The sequence below is a fragment of the Capsicum annuum genome, chromosome 3 (assembly GCF_002878395.1).
Source record: "Capsicum annuum cultivar UCD-10X-F1 chromosome 3, UCD10Xv1.1, whole genome shotgun sequence".
Lineage (NCBI taxonomy): Eukaryota > Viridiplantae > Streptophyta > Magnoliopsida > Solanales > Solanaceae > Capsicum > Capsicum annuum.
In genome coordinates this window covers 194,497,752-194,515,534 of record NC_061113.1, presented here as the reverse complement: position 1 = coordinate 194,515,534, position 17,783 = coordinate 194,497,752, and the positions used below count along the sequence as shown (strand labels likewise).

The 17,783-nt window shown below is 33.3% G+C and overlaps 1 protein-coding gene across 1 annotated transcript; it reads left to right on the top strand.

Annotated features, from left to right (window-relative positions):
- Positions 1 to 1,100: 1,100 nt before the first annotated feature.
- LOC107866220 (probable pectinesterase/pectinesterase inhibitor 59) lies at positions 1,101 to 13,667 on the top strand. The gene is made up of 3 exons (XM_016712372.2): positions 1,101 to 2,144; positions 5,442 to 6,149; positions 13,223 to 13,667. Exons 1-2 carry the CDS (start codon positions 1,226 to 1,228, stop codon positions 6,134 to 6,136), a joined length of 1,614 nt encoding a protein of 537 aa, XP_016567858.1. The 5' UTR covers positions 1,101 to 1,225; the 3' UTR covers positions 6,137 to 6,149; positions 13,223 to 13,667.
- Positions 13,668 to 17,783: the final 4,116 nt, after the last annotated feature.

Genomic DNA, 17,783 nt, shown 5'->3' with positions numbered 1-17,783 from the left:
TAATGGAACGAGGTTAGTGTTCCAACCATTCTTCTATAGTATTCATCATTGTCTATTGATTTACATGTGATCTTGGGTGAATTCTTTAAAGTTTTCCAACAGGTTGTTGTTTGAGGGATGGGAGTTACTTCCTAGGTGGTAACTCTTGTAATTGAATTTTGTTGAGGTTCACTTCTTTTAGTGAATTTGGGACAAATCCTACAAAGATGTAGGTCGTGATTTTTCACCCATGTGAGTCGGGTGCTTTTCACATAAAAACGGCGTCTTACTTTACTGCACTTCATAACTCCATATTATAGTAGAAAGGAACAAGTAATTTAACTTGGTCCATCACTTAGGTATCAATCCTCCACTGCGCAACCCGGTCGAATTAGGAATGTACAGAAACTGCACAAGTTGGTCGATTAGAACATCATCGAACGGTTGGAGAACTAAGAACTTTTTCATCTAAATTATTTGGAATTTCACAACGAATAAAAGGAAAATTGTGTACTAAGAACTAATTAGCACATGGGCATCCCCCGAGAAATAGCTGTTTAGGCATCTGCCTAAGGGATTAAGGAGAGAATAGTAGTAGCTAATCTTCTTCCTTAAATTGCACATTATAATACTTGAGCATCAAGTTAAAGCATCACATGTACGGACCTCGAAACATGTTATTGGCTTTCTTTGTGTCCACTCTATATATGTTAAATATACCCTCCAGCTATCAGCTCGTGAGAATAAATTGTACATCTTGATTAATTCTTGTTTAGCGCCAATGAGATGTCGTAATTTGAATCTTAATTGAAATTGTGATGATGCATATCATCACGTTAAGCAACTCAACAAGGTCAACCTACATGGTTTATAAGAATTGTGACATTAATTAAGCCCCATGAATTCAGCGTGAAACCAGAGATAACATTAGTCACTCTCTATTTAAATATTGAGTGCAGTTTTAGTGATCCACAAAACAAGGATCTCAAAATGAAGTAAGGACTTTAGTACTCCACTATTTTGAATATAAACTTAGATTTTATTTCTCATTATTTGGGTAGTTGCATTTTCTTATAATTTTGAATTTGCCACCCTAAATATTTCAGAATCCAACTGTCATTTGACATTGCACTTCTCTTCCAGTTTCTCTGCTTTTTATTATCTAGCTACTAGTATAAGAAGTCACTAACTCTATTGACGTCAAATGTTTTAATTTCCGAGTTGCTCTCTTTACCTTAATAACACAATGTCAACTCATAAGTTCAATTCATTACTCCTTATGTTCTGTTCTCTTTCTCTGTTCCTACACCAATCCTTGTCTAATACGGATGATCAAGAAACAAATGATCATGATATTAACTGGTGGTGTAGTAAAACTCCTCATCCTGATCCATGTATTCACTTCATGTCCCGTGATGCCAACAGTTCCATACCTAAAAATAAATCCGAGTTTCGGACCATGACGGTCCAGGTGGCCATGGATCATGTCATTCAGGTGCAGAACCACGCAAAGAACGTAAGCCAACATTGCAGGGGAAAACGCAAGAGGTTAGTATGGATGGATTGTGAAAAGCTCATGGATGACACTATCCTCCAATTGAACCGTAGTCTCGATGGCATCAAATCGAATTCAAATTCTTTTTCTGATTTTGATGCGCAAACTTGGCTCAGTGCCTCATTGACTAACATTGAAACATGTCTATCTGGATCAAACGATCTTAATGTTTCAAACATCCTCCAGCCGAATTTATCCACTAACGTTTCTCAGCTGATTAGTAACTGTTTAGCTGTAAATGGAGAGTTCTTGGAGGCAGAAAATACAACGCAAGTTGGTGGATTTCCAAATTGGCTTACAACAAGTGAACGAAAGTTGTTGCAAACCTCGTCAATAGATTTGATGGCTACGAGGGCCAATTATGTGGTGGCTAAAGATAAATCTGGTCGATTTCGGTCCATTCAGACTGCAATAAATTATGCGGCGTCGACCAGAGTTGGAAATCAGAGAATTGTTATATATATCAAAAGGGGTGTTTATAAAGAAAATATTGTGATAGGTCCTACTATGGGGAAGTTCATGTTAGTTGGTGATGGCTTGAGAAACACTATCATAATAGGCAGCCGCAGTGTTGCTGCTGGTTTCACAACTTACAGTACTGCAACTGTTGGTAATTACTCTCGAGCTCCCTCTCTATTTCTTTTTGAGGTTTTTCCAGCATTTACGCAGATTAATGCATACTTAGAGAAGCATGATGCAACGAACTTTTTGACAAGGTAGCAACTACAAAGGCTAGAACTCATCTACTTCTAGTTCATTAATATTAATTAAGTAAAACTACAAAAAAAAAAAAAAAAAAAAAAAAAAAAAAAAAAAAAAAAAAAAAAAAAAAAAAAAAATAAAAAAAAAAAAAAAAAAAAAAAAAAAAAAAAAAAAAAAAAAAAAAACAGAGGAATTCCATTTAGATTGACAATTAAAGGTCAAATGCTACTTTAGGGGGTCATTTTGTTTCATTCAATAACTGTCACGTGAAATCATTCTTTAGGGCTTGTTCAGAGGGAACAATTTGATTTCAAACTACTAAAAATGCCGTATAACTTCTCATGTCAGATTTTAATTTCTTACAACACGTATCTTTCTGCTGTGAACATGTTCACTGAGATTGAGTAGTGCAATAAGACCTCTAGATGGAATGCTAGTTAACTCTATTTTAGCATATTTTTTCCAAATATCAAAGCGAATTACCTCCTTAATATATACCGGGTGGCTCATAATCTACTCTAACTAATAATTAAAAAAAAGTGGGGGCTGTGGAAGTAAAGCTAAATGTCAATGCTATTTTGGCGGATCATTTTGTTGCATTCAATTCCTTTCACGTGCAACAATTCCTAGGCTTGTTCTCAAGGGGAACAATCTGCATTTTCTAACTACTAAAATATACTGTAATTTATCATGTCAGATCTTAGTTTTCCGAATGATTAAAAGAAAAGGTATCTTTCTGCCATGAACACGTTCGCTGAGATTGAGAAACGGGGTTGACATATTCACAACTAAAAGTAATAAGCATAATGTACTATATAAGGTTTTTATATTAGAAATATGGTACTATATAAGGTTTTTATATTAGAAATTGTATGATGGTACTTTCCGCTAAAAAAAATCAAATAATATAAAAGCGTAACTTTTGAAACTAATATCTCAAAAGATCACTCAACTTTGAGAATTTATCTAACAAAGTCATTGAACTTTATTTTGTAACAATAAAATCACTCAACTTAGGCCTTTGTATCAATAAAATGATTCTGCTAAACTTATCATTAAAAAATTTAACATGACAAAATAAATTAGGAGTATATTTTTAAGTCACCAAAATGTGAACCCCATAAATAAATAAAATTAAAGAAAATTTATTATGAAACTTTTACTGGCAAACTTAATTAGTGAGACAAGTATTATGATACATTATATATTTAAAACTTACAATGTATCATGATGGATGTTTTTCCTTACAAAGAAATGGAGAGAGAGAGCAGGCATCGACAAAATACATACTATCAAGAACACAAAATGACGAGGAAAGAAGATAATTTTAGAAATGTGTAAGATCTGAGAATGAAATAGGTGTAAAGAAGGAAACTTACCGGGAAAGGTTCATCCTTTCATTTGACTTTGTCAAGAGTAACGTTTTTCTCCTTTAGTGAAATAAAGTAGGTTAGTTAATTTTATATTCCTTGATAATAATTTGTTATTTTTCCTTCATATTTAAATTTTCATCTAACCAATAAAGAGAAATCCGAAAAATCTCCATATTTCAGGAACAATATATATATCAAATCATTACAAGTCTAGACATGAAAAGAATTTGCATCATTAAAGATGGAATTACAGAACAATTATGAGCAGTCATATGAAAACAAAGCTATTTATCATTAAAGAATCGGAAAAGGGTCAAAAATACCCCTGAATTATCTGAAATGGATTAAAAATACCCTCGTTAGTTTTTTGGCTCAAAAATACCCCTTCCCTTAACGAAATTCGAAAAAGGATCAAAAATACCCCGAACTATCTGAAATGGATCAAAAATGCCCTCGTTAGTCTTTTGGCTAAAAAATACCCCTCTGTTAAATATTTGGCTAAAAAATATCCCTCCTCTTAACGAAATTCCACAAAGCATGTCACCTAGATAAAAAAAAAAATCACGTGACTATGTCACATTACCGTCCACATGTAATATGTTAGTATTTTTTTAATTATATGACATTCCTTTTTTCTTGATGAAGGAGTTAAATAAAAAGATTATATTCAGTGATGTTGATTTATTTTTTCTGGACTCAATGAATGTTGATAGTTTTCTAATTTTATGTTTAATCATCAAGTATTCTTAGATATTTTGAAAATTTCACTTTCAGAAAAGTAAATGACATTTAATATATTTTAATCAGTAGAAAAATATGGATATAATTATCTTTAATAATCTAAGTGAAAAGTTTATCATATAATGAAAAAAATTGAATAATTTATACTCCTTTAACAAAATTTATTAGTATTTTCCCAATGTCGAGAAATCTCAAAAACGTTAAATTAAACCCAATGAAAAATACTAATTTATTATATTTTAATTAAATGTTTTTAGAAATTTTTTATTTTTCTAATCATATATTTTTCCAGATCAATAAAACTGCTTTACAAAAAAATAAATATAAAAATAAAGAAGAAAGGAATGTCATATAATTAAAAAATACTAACATTTTACATGTGGATGGTAATGTGGCATAGCCACATGGTTTTTTTTTATCGACGTGACATGCTTGGTGAAATTTCGTTAAGGGGAGGGGTATTTTTGAGCCAAATATTTAACAGAGGAGTATTTTTGAGCCAAAAAACTAACGAGGGGTATTTTTGATCCATTTCAGATAGTTCAGGGTTATTTTTGACCCTTTTCCGAATTCCGTTAAAGGGAGGGGTATTTTTTAGCCAAATATTTAACGGAGGGGTATTTTTGAGCCAAAAATCTAACGAGGGGTATTTTTGAGCTATTTCAGATAGTTCAAGGGTATTTTTGAGCCTTTTCCATTAAAGAATTAATAATTTATTGTGCCATGTCATTTTTTTAGCGATAAATTTAGCCGAGTAATTTTATTGATATAAAGACATAAGTTGAGTGATTTTATTGATACAAAATAAAATTTAGTGACTTTGCTAGATAAATTGTCAAAATTAAGTTACATTTGAGATATCAACTCTACCTTTTGTAAGCTAAGTACTAGTATTTGATTTGGGGTTATGCTAACCATTAAATTACAAATCTAATCCCACGATTGTGTAACTTCTTTTTTAAGCATTAATAGTTAAATTTAACTTCTTAGAACATCAAGTAGGTTATACTCTTGTACAAATAATCAACCCGCACTTCCTAAAAGTCTTTATAGTTGATTTTGGAATAATTTGAAGTGGTGATGTGTTTTAGGGGTGGATGGGATTGGATTCATCGCTCGAGGCATCACATTCCGAAACACAGCAGGGCCACAAAACGGCCAAGCAGTAGCTCTGCGATCAGCATCAGATCTTTCAGTGTTCTACTCTTGTGGTTTTGAAGGCTACCAAGATACCCTCTTTGTCCAATCTCAACGGCAATTCTACAAATCATGTTATATCTACGGCACCATAGACTTCATCTTCGGCAACGCCGCAGTTGTTTTCCAGAATTGCATAATTTACGTCCGAAAACCTTTATGGGGTCAAGTGAACGTGATCACAGCACAAGGAAGAAATGATCCTTTTCAGAACACGGCCATTTCAATTCACAACTCTCGCATTATGGCAGCACCAGATCTTCGGCCAGTAATTGGGTCGTTTCAAACGTATTTGGGACGTCCGTGGCAACAATATTCAAGAACGGTTATCATGAAGACTTATTTAGACACTTTAGTTAATCGAGCAGGTTGGTTGACTTGGTTAGATTCTAATTTTGCTTTGAGTACATTGTATTACGCGGAATATGGTAATATTGGACCAGCAGCTTCGACAAGGTATAGGGTGAAATGGCCTGGTTATCATGTCATAAAGAATGGCAAAGTTGCTTCCAAGTATACTGTTGCAAGCCTTATAGCTGGCCAGGCGTGGTTGCCTTCTACTGGTGTGCCATTCACTGCGGGGCTCTGAACAAATGTTATTAGTACGTATTACACTCTTTTACTTGCAGTGTTATTTTTCTTCTTATTTTTTCATTGATTCTTATTTTTATAAGTGTCATGTTATTATGACACATAAATGGATACTATTAATTGATGATTCTTCCCCCAACCTTTTTTGTCTGCATGCTTCCTTCTTTATTTGCAAGTTATCAACTCTAAGCTCTGCTCATTTCTTTATAGAAATCACGTTAACTGATCACTTTTCAATTTATCTATTTTTAAAAGAATATTATTATAAAATTTTCATGTCTTGAAATTTTGATTATGAAATTTAAAGCACCAATGAAAATGGCTATTACAGAAATCAAAAAATAGTATCTATTTGTAAAACTTTATTCCGTCCTTGACAAATCAACGAAAAGGGCTTAACTCAAAATTTAGTGTTGGGCCAAAGACTCGAAATGCTTGTGCTATATACCTTCCCATCGAATCTGAAGGTCATTTGTGAATTTGTGCGCTAGCTCAGTGGTGATTTAAGCTATAAGGAAAAAGTATCTACATGCCCACCGATGCAAATTATTTACACTCTCATATCCTTTTACTTTGTTACACATCAAATTAGTTGTCAAAAATGTCCTGCCCTTTTCTAGCTATTTTAGTGCTTTTTCAGGTTCCACTCTCCCCCAAATAAGAAAGGCTCAGTTAAGCTGAATTGTCATTAATTAATTGGCTGTAGCCATACTTTTTCTTTGGTAGAATACACTCCTACTTATTTTCCTTGGTTCTTTTTTGGTTAGTTTAAGCTCTTTTAATTTCATTTTTTGTCTTAATTAGTTATAAAGTCATATACATTACGGAAAAAACGTGTTTATTTATTTTTATGAAACAAGGCATCACATAAATGAAGATTAATTATTGCTCTTTCATTGATTGTGGCTCTGCTTCTCTGATATGAGACCACATTTTGAAAACATAGTAATCATACCTGCACATGTGCGCGGTCAGCATTTAAAAAGGTATTGTAATATTATTTTCTTGAGTAGATTAAATATAATTACCAAAGCATATTTCTACAATAACCCTCTTAATTTTTTTTTACACAATATATTCAGTTAAAAATTCATGAAATTTAAAACATAAACTAATCATATTAATATTGAATAGCTATTGAATAAAATAAAAATATCATCTTCGATTCTTTATTGGCTACAATCAACCCAAAGCATAGCTTATGTGGGTTTTACTAAAGGGGATAAGCAGCTCTTGGACTTGCCTGTTTGTGCTACCTGCTTCAGTTATTTCAATTGTAATTTTACTATTTTATCCCTAATTAATTATTATAAATAATTTAAGTATTAAAAATTTAATATATTTAATTAAAATAAAATAAAAAAATTAATAAATTAATTCTTGATATTTTGTGTTGCCTTCTTTAGCTGCTTCAATCGTAATATTACTATATCAATCCTAATTAATTATTATAAGTCATTTAAGTATTAAAAATTAATAATATTTAATAAAAAGATAAATTAGACATAACATGATAAATTAGCTCTTGATGTTTTAAATTAACTTGATGACTTATATGAGACCCATTTAAATTTTTTTTCACAAGTATATTTAATAGTAATTTTATTTTGTCACTTCTAGTTAGTTGTTATAAGTCATTTAAGACATGTTTGCTTCATTGTTTCAATCGTGATTTTATTATATCACCCTAATTAATTTTTATGGTCATCTAAGCATTAAAGAAATATTAATATTTCATAAAAAGGGTAAAATATACACAAAATGATATGTCAACATAAAACATTTGATTGACTATCGAAATTATATTAGTGTCACATAAATTATAATGGGACGGAGAAGAGATACAGTAACATGAGAAAATTGAAGGAAAGGTGTCTTTTAAATCTTGAATGAAGGATTGGTGACATTAACAAACTTAAAGGGTCAAACATCATTTGAAAACTTGATTAAGTTAAATGTGGAGTTGATTAATATTTTTAAAACTTTCTAATCTTTTCAAAAATACAAATCAACCTAACTCACAGCCCTCTTCAATCCAAATCAATCAATATTTCTCCTCTCTCTCTCTCTCGACAGCTTCTCTCAACTCTCTCACAACCAACAGTTCTGTAAAATTCTCCTTTCAATCTCCTGCGAAAAATAGTCAGCCGAGTTTCCTTTCGACTTTCAACCATCAATCGACATGAAAACTTCTCCAGCGACAACAACTTTGAGTTCTTCGTTGCCCCGTTTCCTTGTTCACAGGTAAAAAATTATGAAGAAACAGAGGAACTTGAGTCAACTACTCTTCTAGTATTAAAATATGGACTGAATACAACTCTAATTTCTGGTATTTTTTCTTTTTGTTGTCGTACTGTTGGTGATTTTTGTTCACAGTTGATGTTCTCTGTGTGTGTGAATGTGTGATGTATTGGTGTTATTGGGTTGATTTGTTATTTGTCTTGAAAAAAATAGTGTTGAAACAACTGAAACATATGGTACAACAGATGAAGACATCTGATGCAACAGATTTAATATCTGATGCAATTAAAATCTGATGCAACTATAAAAATTGATGCAACAAATGAATAATCTAACAGATCATTCATCTATTACGATAGACGACTCTTCTGTTTGGAAGAAATCTAAGTAATATTTATCCAACAGATGAGTGATATGTTTCAACAGTTCAGTGATCTATTTTTTTTCTCTCCAAAGGTTTAATCATTCGTTGCAATAGGTCAGTTATATGTTACAACAGATAGAGTACCTGGTGCAACAGATTAGTGATCTGTTTTTATTGTTTCTAACGGATTACTCATCCGTTGTAATAGGTCATTTATATGTTGCAACAGATAAAAATCCCGGTGCAATAGATTAGTGATCTATTTTTATGGTCCTATTTGAAAGAAATCTAAACAATATTGATCCAATAGATAACTCATTTTCCAACAGATGAGTGATATGTTTAAACAGTTCAGTGATTTGTTTTTATTCTCTCCAAAGGTTAACTCATCGTTGCAACAGGTCAGTTACCTGGTGTAATAGATCAGTGATCTATTTTTATTGCTTCCAATGGATTACTCATCCTTTATAACAGGTCATTTGTATATTTCAACAGATAACAAACTGGTGCAATAGATTAGTGATATGTTTTTATAGTTTTCAACGAATTACTCATTCGTTACAATAGGCTGGTTATATGTTGCATCAGATAAAATACCTGGTGCAATAGATTAGTGATCTGTTTTATAGTTTCTAACGGTTTACTCATCTGTTGCAATGGTTGGTTATATGTTGCATCAGATAGCATACCTGGTGCAACAGATTAGTGATCTATTTTTATTGTTTCCAATGAATTACTCATCTATTGCAACATGTCATTTATATGTTGCAACAGATAACAAACCTGGTGCAACAAATTAATGATCTGTTTTTATGATCCTATTTGGAAGAAATATAATAACATTGATCACTCATCTGTTGCAATGGTTGGTTATATGTTGCATCAGATAGCATACCTGGTGCAACAGATTAGTGATCTATTTTTATTGTTTCCAATGAATTACTCATCCATTGCAACATGTCATTTATATGTTGCAACAGATAACAAACCTGGTGTAACAAATTAATGATCTATTTTTATGATCCTATTTGGAAGAAATATAATAATATTGATCCAACAGATAACTCATTTTCCAACAGATGAGTGATATGTTTCAATAGTTCAATGATCTATTTTTATTCTCTCTAAAGGTTTACTCATCGTTGTAATAGGTCAGTTATATATTGCAATAGATAAAATACCTGGTGCAATAAATCAGTGATCTATTTTTATTATTTCCAATGATTGCAACAGGTCATTTATATGTTGCAACAAATAACAAACTTGGTGCAATAGATTAGTGATATGTTTTTATGGTTTCCAACGGATTACTCATTCATTACAATAGGTTGGTTATATATTGCATCAAATAAAATACCTGGTGCAATAGATTAGTGATCTGTTTTATGGTTTTCAATGGTTTACTCATCTGTTGCAATGATTAGTTATATGTTGCATCAGATAACATACCTGGTGCAATAGATTAGTGATCTATTTTTATTATTTCCAATGGTTTACTCATCCATTGCATTCAGGTTGGACAGATTAGAGATCTGTTTTTATTATTTCCAACAGTTTACTCATTCATTGCAATAGGTCGGTTATATGTTGCAACAGATAACATACCTGATGCAACAAATATGTTGTCTGTTGGAATTATTTTTTTTACCGTTGTGCATGTTAGATTTACTGTTATCCTTTTTTAATGATGCATTAATCAATTATAATCTATTTTATGTTCCTGTTAATTTAAGATAATACGGCTCCAAAAAGAAAAGAAACTGAATCAAGTCCAAGAAAAGGAACAAGTATAGCAGCTCGACTACATCCACCGCTCTATGAGCTTGCTTTACAAGCATTATCTCAATCAGGAGCATAAGATAATGAACACGGGGAATAAAAATGCCTCAAAAGAGATGATCCAAATGCTAATAAACCTTCCGCCGAAGAGTTGGTCAAAACCTTCAATATTGATCGTTATCTTGTGAGAATATAGTGTGATGGTGCCACAGATTTAACGGATGATTTCGTGGTTAAGTCAGTCATGGGAAAATCTTTCAACGCCTTCAAAAAAATACTCTGAGAACAAAAATTGGATGCTTATTTCAGGAAAAGCTACTTTGGGCGATATCTTGATTTACCAGAGGACAAAAATGCTCATTTCCAAATGAAAATGGTATATAATCTTCTCAAGTGTAGGTTTATGTATGAAAACAAAGACAAGATGGATGACGTGTGGATAAATTAATGTGGCATGCCTGTTTGTTTTGGTTGAAAGGAGTTTGCCATAGTTACCGGACTAAAATATTTTCCTCCTTTTCTTTCTTAAGTTATACCTACTCTGACCCAAAAGAAAGCATCCCGCACACTCAAAAAAGGCAAAGAAAATTCGAGTGATCGTGAGGACCTGGTGTCCATTATTGGTCTAAGCTTCAAAAACAAAAAATTTATAGAATCATTAAAAGGTAAAGAACTCTCAAAGAAGCACAAGCAATCATTGTGTTTGGTTTGATTTGTACATAATATTCTTTGGGCGAGAGGCATTAACAATAACATAAGCCCCGATTTAATAAATCTCTCCAAGGATCTTGAGGCATTTAACTGCTATCCTTGGGGTTATGAAAGCTTCAAAATAACTGTCCAATATTTGTTGACTCCATTGATGGCAAAGACAGTCAACTTATATGGCTTTTCATGGGCCTTCATGGTAAATATTTCTTTTATCATGATATGATTTATCATTTTTTTATTTAATAATGCTTTTGATTTATTAGCGTTATGTTATAGACTTGGGCATTTGAGGCCATTCCTTATTTGAGACAACAAGTAAACTACCAGGAAGAAGTTTTCTGTCCAAGAATCCTGAGATGTTTGTCGGCCAAATCGATAGAAATGCAAAATTTCTTGATCTTTTCAATCCCCCCAAGGAAGCAGTGAGTCCAATTCTAATCAAGTTTTTATTTTAATTAATTATTATTTTAAATGATTTTATCATCATTCTAATATATGTAACAATTTATTTTAGATTATTCAATCATGGCTTGTTCCGACCAACCAAGAGTTGAAGATGCCATTTTTTCTTATATTACGGTCTGTGCAAACTTTACCGGATCCTAAGGTCATTGATGGAATAAAAATGGAATTGTTTGAAGTAACAACCATCACAAGAAAAATAATTTTGGAGGGTGAATTTGTTGCTGTTGATGATGGTAGTCGTAGTGGTAATGGTAGTGGTAATGGTGCTGCTGTTGGGGATAATGATGCTCCTCTTACCATTTTTGAAACAACAAGCCATTATGATCATGATCATACTGGTTGTACAGATTTTGCCACATCTAGCGAATGTTCCGCATGAAAATGTCAAGACTGTAAGGAGAAACACGATGGAGTGATTAATGCTATTAATGCACTAACTGCTTTTGTAAAGAAAATGACATCTAAGAGGGGTGTCATTCCATCAAAGAGGATTTTATATCCATACACTCCACTAGAGATCAAGGCGGCTAAGAGGAGAAGGAAAGATACTTTCAAGGCATCATCAAGCATAGAAAAAAGCAAAATTGCAACACCTCTGTCTTTCTCTTGCATCGATGTTCAGTGTGCAAGGTTCATAGAATAGCAGCATAAGCCAAAGAAGGTGAATGTACGTCACCTATTCCAACAAAAAAATAGGCACATATTTGTTTTAAACAGATGATACATCTGCTGAAAATTATCAAAAAGATATATACATTTGTTATAATTGTTGTCTAACCTATTGCATCAAATGCATTATCTGTTGCGATAGATGAGTCTTATGTTACAACAGATGAATCATCTGTTCGAAATTATTGTACTGCTCTAATTTACCTGTTCGAATTCGTCCCAAAAGTTGATCCATCTATTGTTATAGATGGACAATTTGTTGTATATCTGTAATTAGCATTGACAATTCTAGCTTTCTAGATGGATATCACGATAGAAGCTATTACCAAAGAGCATAATATTACAGTTTATAATCCATCAACTTCTTCCAAAGAAGAAAAAAAAGTGGAGCCCATCAGTTTCGGAGAACGGATGATTTACCCATTTGAAGGGTTCAACATCTCGGATGAGGCTCCAAAAAAAACTAATACAGTTGATCAACGACTATTCAAAATGGATTGTTGATGGGCTATTAAAGCATCATGCCGGTAGGTACATAAATCAATTTTAAAAGATATTGGTTTATACGATTCTTGTTGTAAGAACGTGATATTAACACATATAAATCACCATGTAAAAAATAAAATGGCGAACGCTACAAAGTGAATGAATCGAGTCTTGGTTTTGATATGTTCGACTTTGTTGTTGCACACCTCGGGATGAAGAATTTGTTCTATTTGATGTCACAGCCCCAAACTTGCTGGAATGATGAGGTTTAAATGCCATATATATTACTATTAATTAATACTTTATTTAATTGCATCTGCGTATTAATTTTTTCATTACGTGATCTGAAATGATTGGTAATTTGTGCAGCAATTGATGTCATTTTTTGCTACCTCCGAAAGAAGTCCAAGTTGCAAATACAAGAATAATACAGACACATGACAGGCAATTATTTGTACAAAGTTTACATCAATAATGCCTACGATAGGTATTGTCAACAACAGCCGAAAGTTTCCTGAAATGAGGAATGTTTAATCAACATCATCAAAGGTTTTAGCATTCCGGCTGGCTTACCTTTGCATTTGGTCGATGAAGTGTACATCTCAATCAATTATGGTGATGAATTCCATTGGGTTTTGGCCGTCGTCGTTCTAAAAGAAAGGTGCATCCTCGTTTATGACTCGATGTTGTGAAGGAGACGTTTCAGGCCTTCGTCTGAGATACAAAAATTGGCTAAAATATTGCCTACTTACCTTGATATAAGTGTCTTTTTGGACCAAAAGGTTCGTACTGATTGGTCAACGATTGAAGCATACCGGGATAAAATGGATAATCCATTTGATGTACAATATGTTGAAGGAATTGAACAACAAACCATTGGTATCCTGGAAGTATAAGTGTCATAATTTAGTTTTAGTTTATAAATTTCACAACGCTTGTATGAATTGCAAGATATGGATTATCTATTTTTTTTTAAAATGCAGGAATTGCGGTCCTTTTGTTGCCGCTTATGCCTAGTATTTGGGCGATGGATTACAAGTACCAAATGATGGACTTGATACTGGATTACTCCACAAAAGATATGCTTCTCCTTTATGGAAATACAGAGAAGCAAAAGATCAAAATCCGTGCGCATGCGACACTAAAGATCCATGACGATCAAAGCCGAATTTTATAATACCGGATGAAGAACAACTTGTCCATATTGATTAGATCTTTATAGCTTAAGTCCGTCAATCTAATAACCTATCCTCCTTGGTTTAAATTATTGATTTATTTGTAGAGTAGATCATTTATGCCCATAATGATTTTTTTACATTTCATTTATTTCATGTAATTTTTGAAGGCTTCGATTGATTTTATGTTGTCTATGAATATAATTTAATCCTTAGTTTTGAACATGATAATTGAAATGGAATACTAGATTCAAATATCACAACAGATAATAAATCTGCTATAACAGACAACATATCTTATCAAACAGATTTAGACATATATTACAACATGAGATGCAACACGTAGGTCCTCTGCTGAAAATTATATAATAGGTCTTCCTACTTTTGTGATTTGCTCCAACGGATCACAAATTAGTTTCAACAAATAGATTATATATTGCAACAGATTATATATCTGTTGCGATAGACCAACTGAGAACATCTGCATAATGCAACAATGACCAACCTTTTCCAACTGATAATCAATCTATCACAACAGGTACTATATCTGAAACAACAGATATACTATCGGTTACAACAGATATATAATTTGTTGTATTATAAAAATTCAACTTTTTCCAGACAGAGAAATTACTGCCACTACATGTAAAGTGAGGTGGCTTGAACTTAAAAATTATTATCATGTTTGTCTCTATCTTTGTACATATTCTTCTTTATACAAGGGCTCCAACCATTTAGTTAGGTCATCTGCTGGAAATTATATAATATGTCTTTCAACTTTCTTGATTTATTACAACAGATTACCTATCAGTTGCAACAGATAGATCATATATTGCAACAGATTGGATATTTATTACCACAGACAGACCGAAAACATCTATTAATGCAACAGACGACCAACCTACTCCAATAGATAATTAATTTATCACAAAAAGTATTATATATATTATAACAGATATACTATCTGTTGCATTATAAAAATTTAACTATCCACAAATAGAAAAATTATTGCCACTATATGTAAAGTGAGTTGGCTTGAAATAAAAAATTGTTATTGTGATCGTCTCCATCTTTGTTCATTTTTTTCTTCATACATGGGCTCCAACCATTTAGTTAGTACCCCATAAGCCCATACCCATTGCATCTTTTCCATAACGGTGTGGCACATACCAATTATTTCTGTGCCGATCATCAAACACTCGATGTATGCAAGTTAGTATGGCCCACATGCTGCGCCGATTCTATTTCTCTGGAGCTCAATGTTCTTATTTCAACCTTTAAAATCCCATGATTCCTTCATCAAGACTTCAATCGGCAAATGATCCATCAGCTTACTCTACATCAACAACTTGGGCAACAACTTCAACAGTGGCTGTATGTGGGCTAAAAACTTATCCTCACTGAAGATAATTAAGTTGCAGTCATAAACCTTAATCTTTCCCTCATAGAGTAGTATCTCAACAACGAAAAAATATTTGACTTCCACGTTCATGACTGTAAGGATTCTCTTTGCCTTGGTCTGGCTCTTGCCGTGTGGATATGGCCTCCTCCTTCAAACATATTTAATCATTTTTTCAACCTATTAGAACATAAAAACTAACTGATCAAGTCCCAAGCCACTGAAATCAGTTTGCTTACGGAGATCAGCATACCTATCCTTGAAAGTATTGTAGAATTGAGGTCCATTATACTATCGGCAGCATCATAAGCATCCAAGTATGCTAATTGCCTGCCCCTCATGAGACAGAGAATTTCATCAATATACTGTTGTATAAGAAGCCAATTAATTTAAATAGGTTAGTAATTGTAAAGAATAAAAATACAGTGGAAAGAATCTGATGCAGAGGGTTCTCTGAATCAGTTCATAGATTACCCAGCCAACGCAACTCAAGCAATAGATATGTGTTATGTTGCAACAAAATACCAAGCTGTTGCAATAGATTACACATCTACTGAGCAGATTCTTCTTCTTGGAGTAGATTGGAAAGCTAGTTTAGTAAAAGTAAACTTACATTGTCCTCGTACCATACACACTTATTTTTTATATTCTTGAAGTCTTTGGTGACAAATGAATGCATGGTGTATTATTTTTGAACCTTCCTTCTGCCATTCAGGATTTGTTGCAATTCCTCCTTCTTCTCCTTGCCAAGCGTCGTGAATATGTCCACCTTCTTTCACGGCCCCTGAACTTCAACAACACTTGGAGCGGAAGGAGTTATAATTTTTGTTGTTTTAATAACGGAGAGAGTTTGTCTAATTTTTCTTCTCTTCCTCCTGAATGCCACTGTAGGAATGCATGGCTCCCTCACCTGTTAAATGGTATGACACCCCTCCTGGATTTCAACTCCTCGACAGCTTCAGCAATAGCTTCTAGCTTTTCAAGGAGTTTATCCTCTCTATTCTTGCACACTTTTTATTTGCAATAAAAAATGAGGGTGAGAATGGGTAAAAAGGACTACTACAAGAGTGAGAGGGACCGGTGTAAGGGTGAGAGGGACCTATGCAAGGGGTGTTTTCAAAAGTATTTATTTTTTATTGAGCATGCTCATAATCACGACTAGTAGCAACAGGATGGCTGCCACCATCACAAAAAACTCCACCAGCAACATCCCCAAAAAAAACACCCGGATCTGTTGCAGTTTAAGGTTGGTCGTGAAGAGCTTCAACATTAGGCAGACCTTGCCTAACTGCTCTTCTTATGGATGTTACTCCAGCTAATTCCTTCTTTATTAACTCGACTGTTAGGTCATATTTTGTATCAACAAGACCAGAGTAAAAAAAGAAGTCATCCCCAGCTCATCATCGGTAGACACGATCCAAGGATGCATAACCTATAAAAAGGATAGGAGACATTTAAATCATATAATAATAATTTACAGTCAGTTGGGTTACATGGATGTTAACACAACCAACTTACGCAACAGATGATCTAGCTGCCACAACAGCTGATCTGTATGTCGCAATAGGGGCAATATATTGCATCAAATTATACATCTATTGCATAATTTGCATCAGATGGGTAATCCGTTGAGTCGGGTTCAGAAAGCCAAAGCAACAGATGGTTAATCTGTTGTGAAATATGGATCGTCTGTCACAAAAAATTACCCATTTATTGCAATAGATGCAGTTGACGGGTAATCTGTTGCTACAGACGAACCACTATAACAATAGATGGAACATCCGTTTTAATATCTTTCTTTAAGGAAAATTATTTTAGTTGAAAGAAGATGTACTGCATCATCCGAAGGGTTTAATAGATCAGTGTTCTGCTCCTTAATATATTTTTGCCTTCCTTTGCAGCCACCAACTACCTAAGGATCGTTGGATGAGAAACCTCATCCAGATAATCCTTGAACTGCTTTCGGAGGGGAGGAATGGCTTCACATGCCCAAGCCTGCAAAATGCAAACATAAAGCAAGCAAAAAAAAGTCATAATAAGTATATAGTCATTATAAATTAATGGATGAGTAAAAATAGTGATCAATTTTACCATGAAAGCCTAGGGAAAGCCGTATAATGTGATCGTCCCTGTGGATAGCTTTGTTAGTAAATATTCGACAGTCAAGTAGTAGCTGTCATATCCCCAAGGATAGTCGTTGAATTTATCAAAATAATTAGCAAGTGCCAATAAATCATCCTCTATAAATTTCCTGATATCTCTTACCAATAAAACGGAATGGGCAAACCAAACTAAGCACAATTTCTCCCTGCAGTGCTTTGGTATGTCTTTATCCTCGAGATCTGCCATTAAATCT

Coding starts and splice junctions, on each gene's coding strand:
- LOC107866220 (XM_016712372.2), top strand. CDS start 1,226: ATGTCAACTCATAAGTTCAATTCATTACTCCTTATGTTCTGTTCTCTT. Junction 2,145..5,441: donor TTACAGTACTGCAACTGTTG/GTAATTACTCTC, acceptor GATGTGTTTTAG/GGGTGGATGGGATTGGATTC.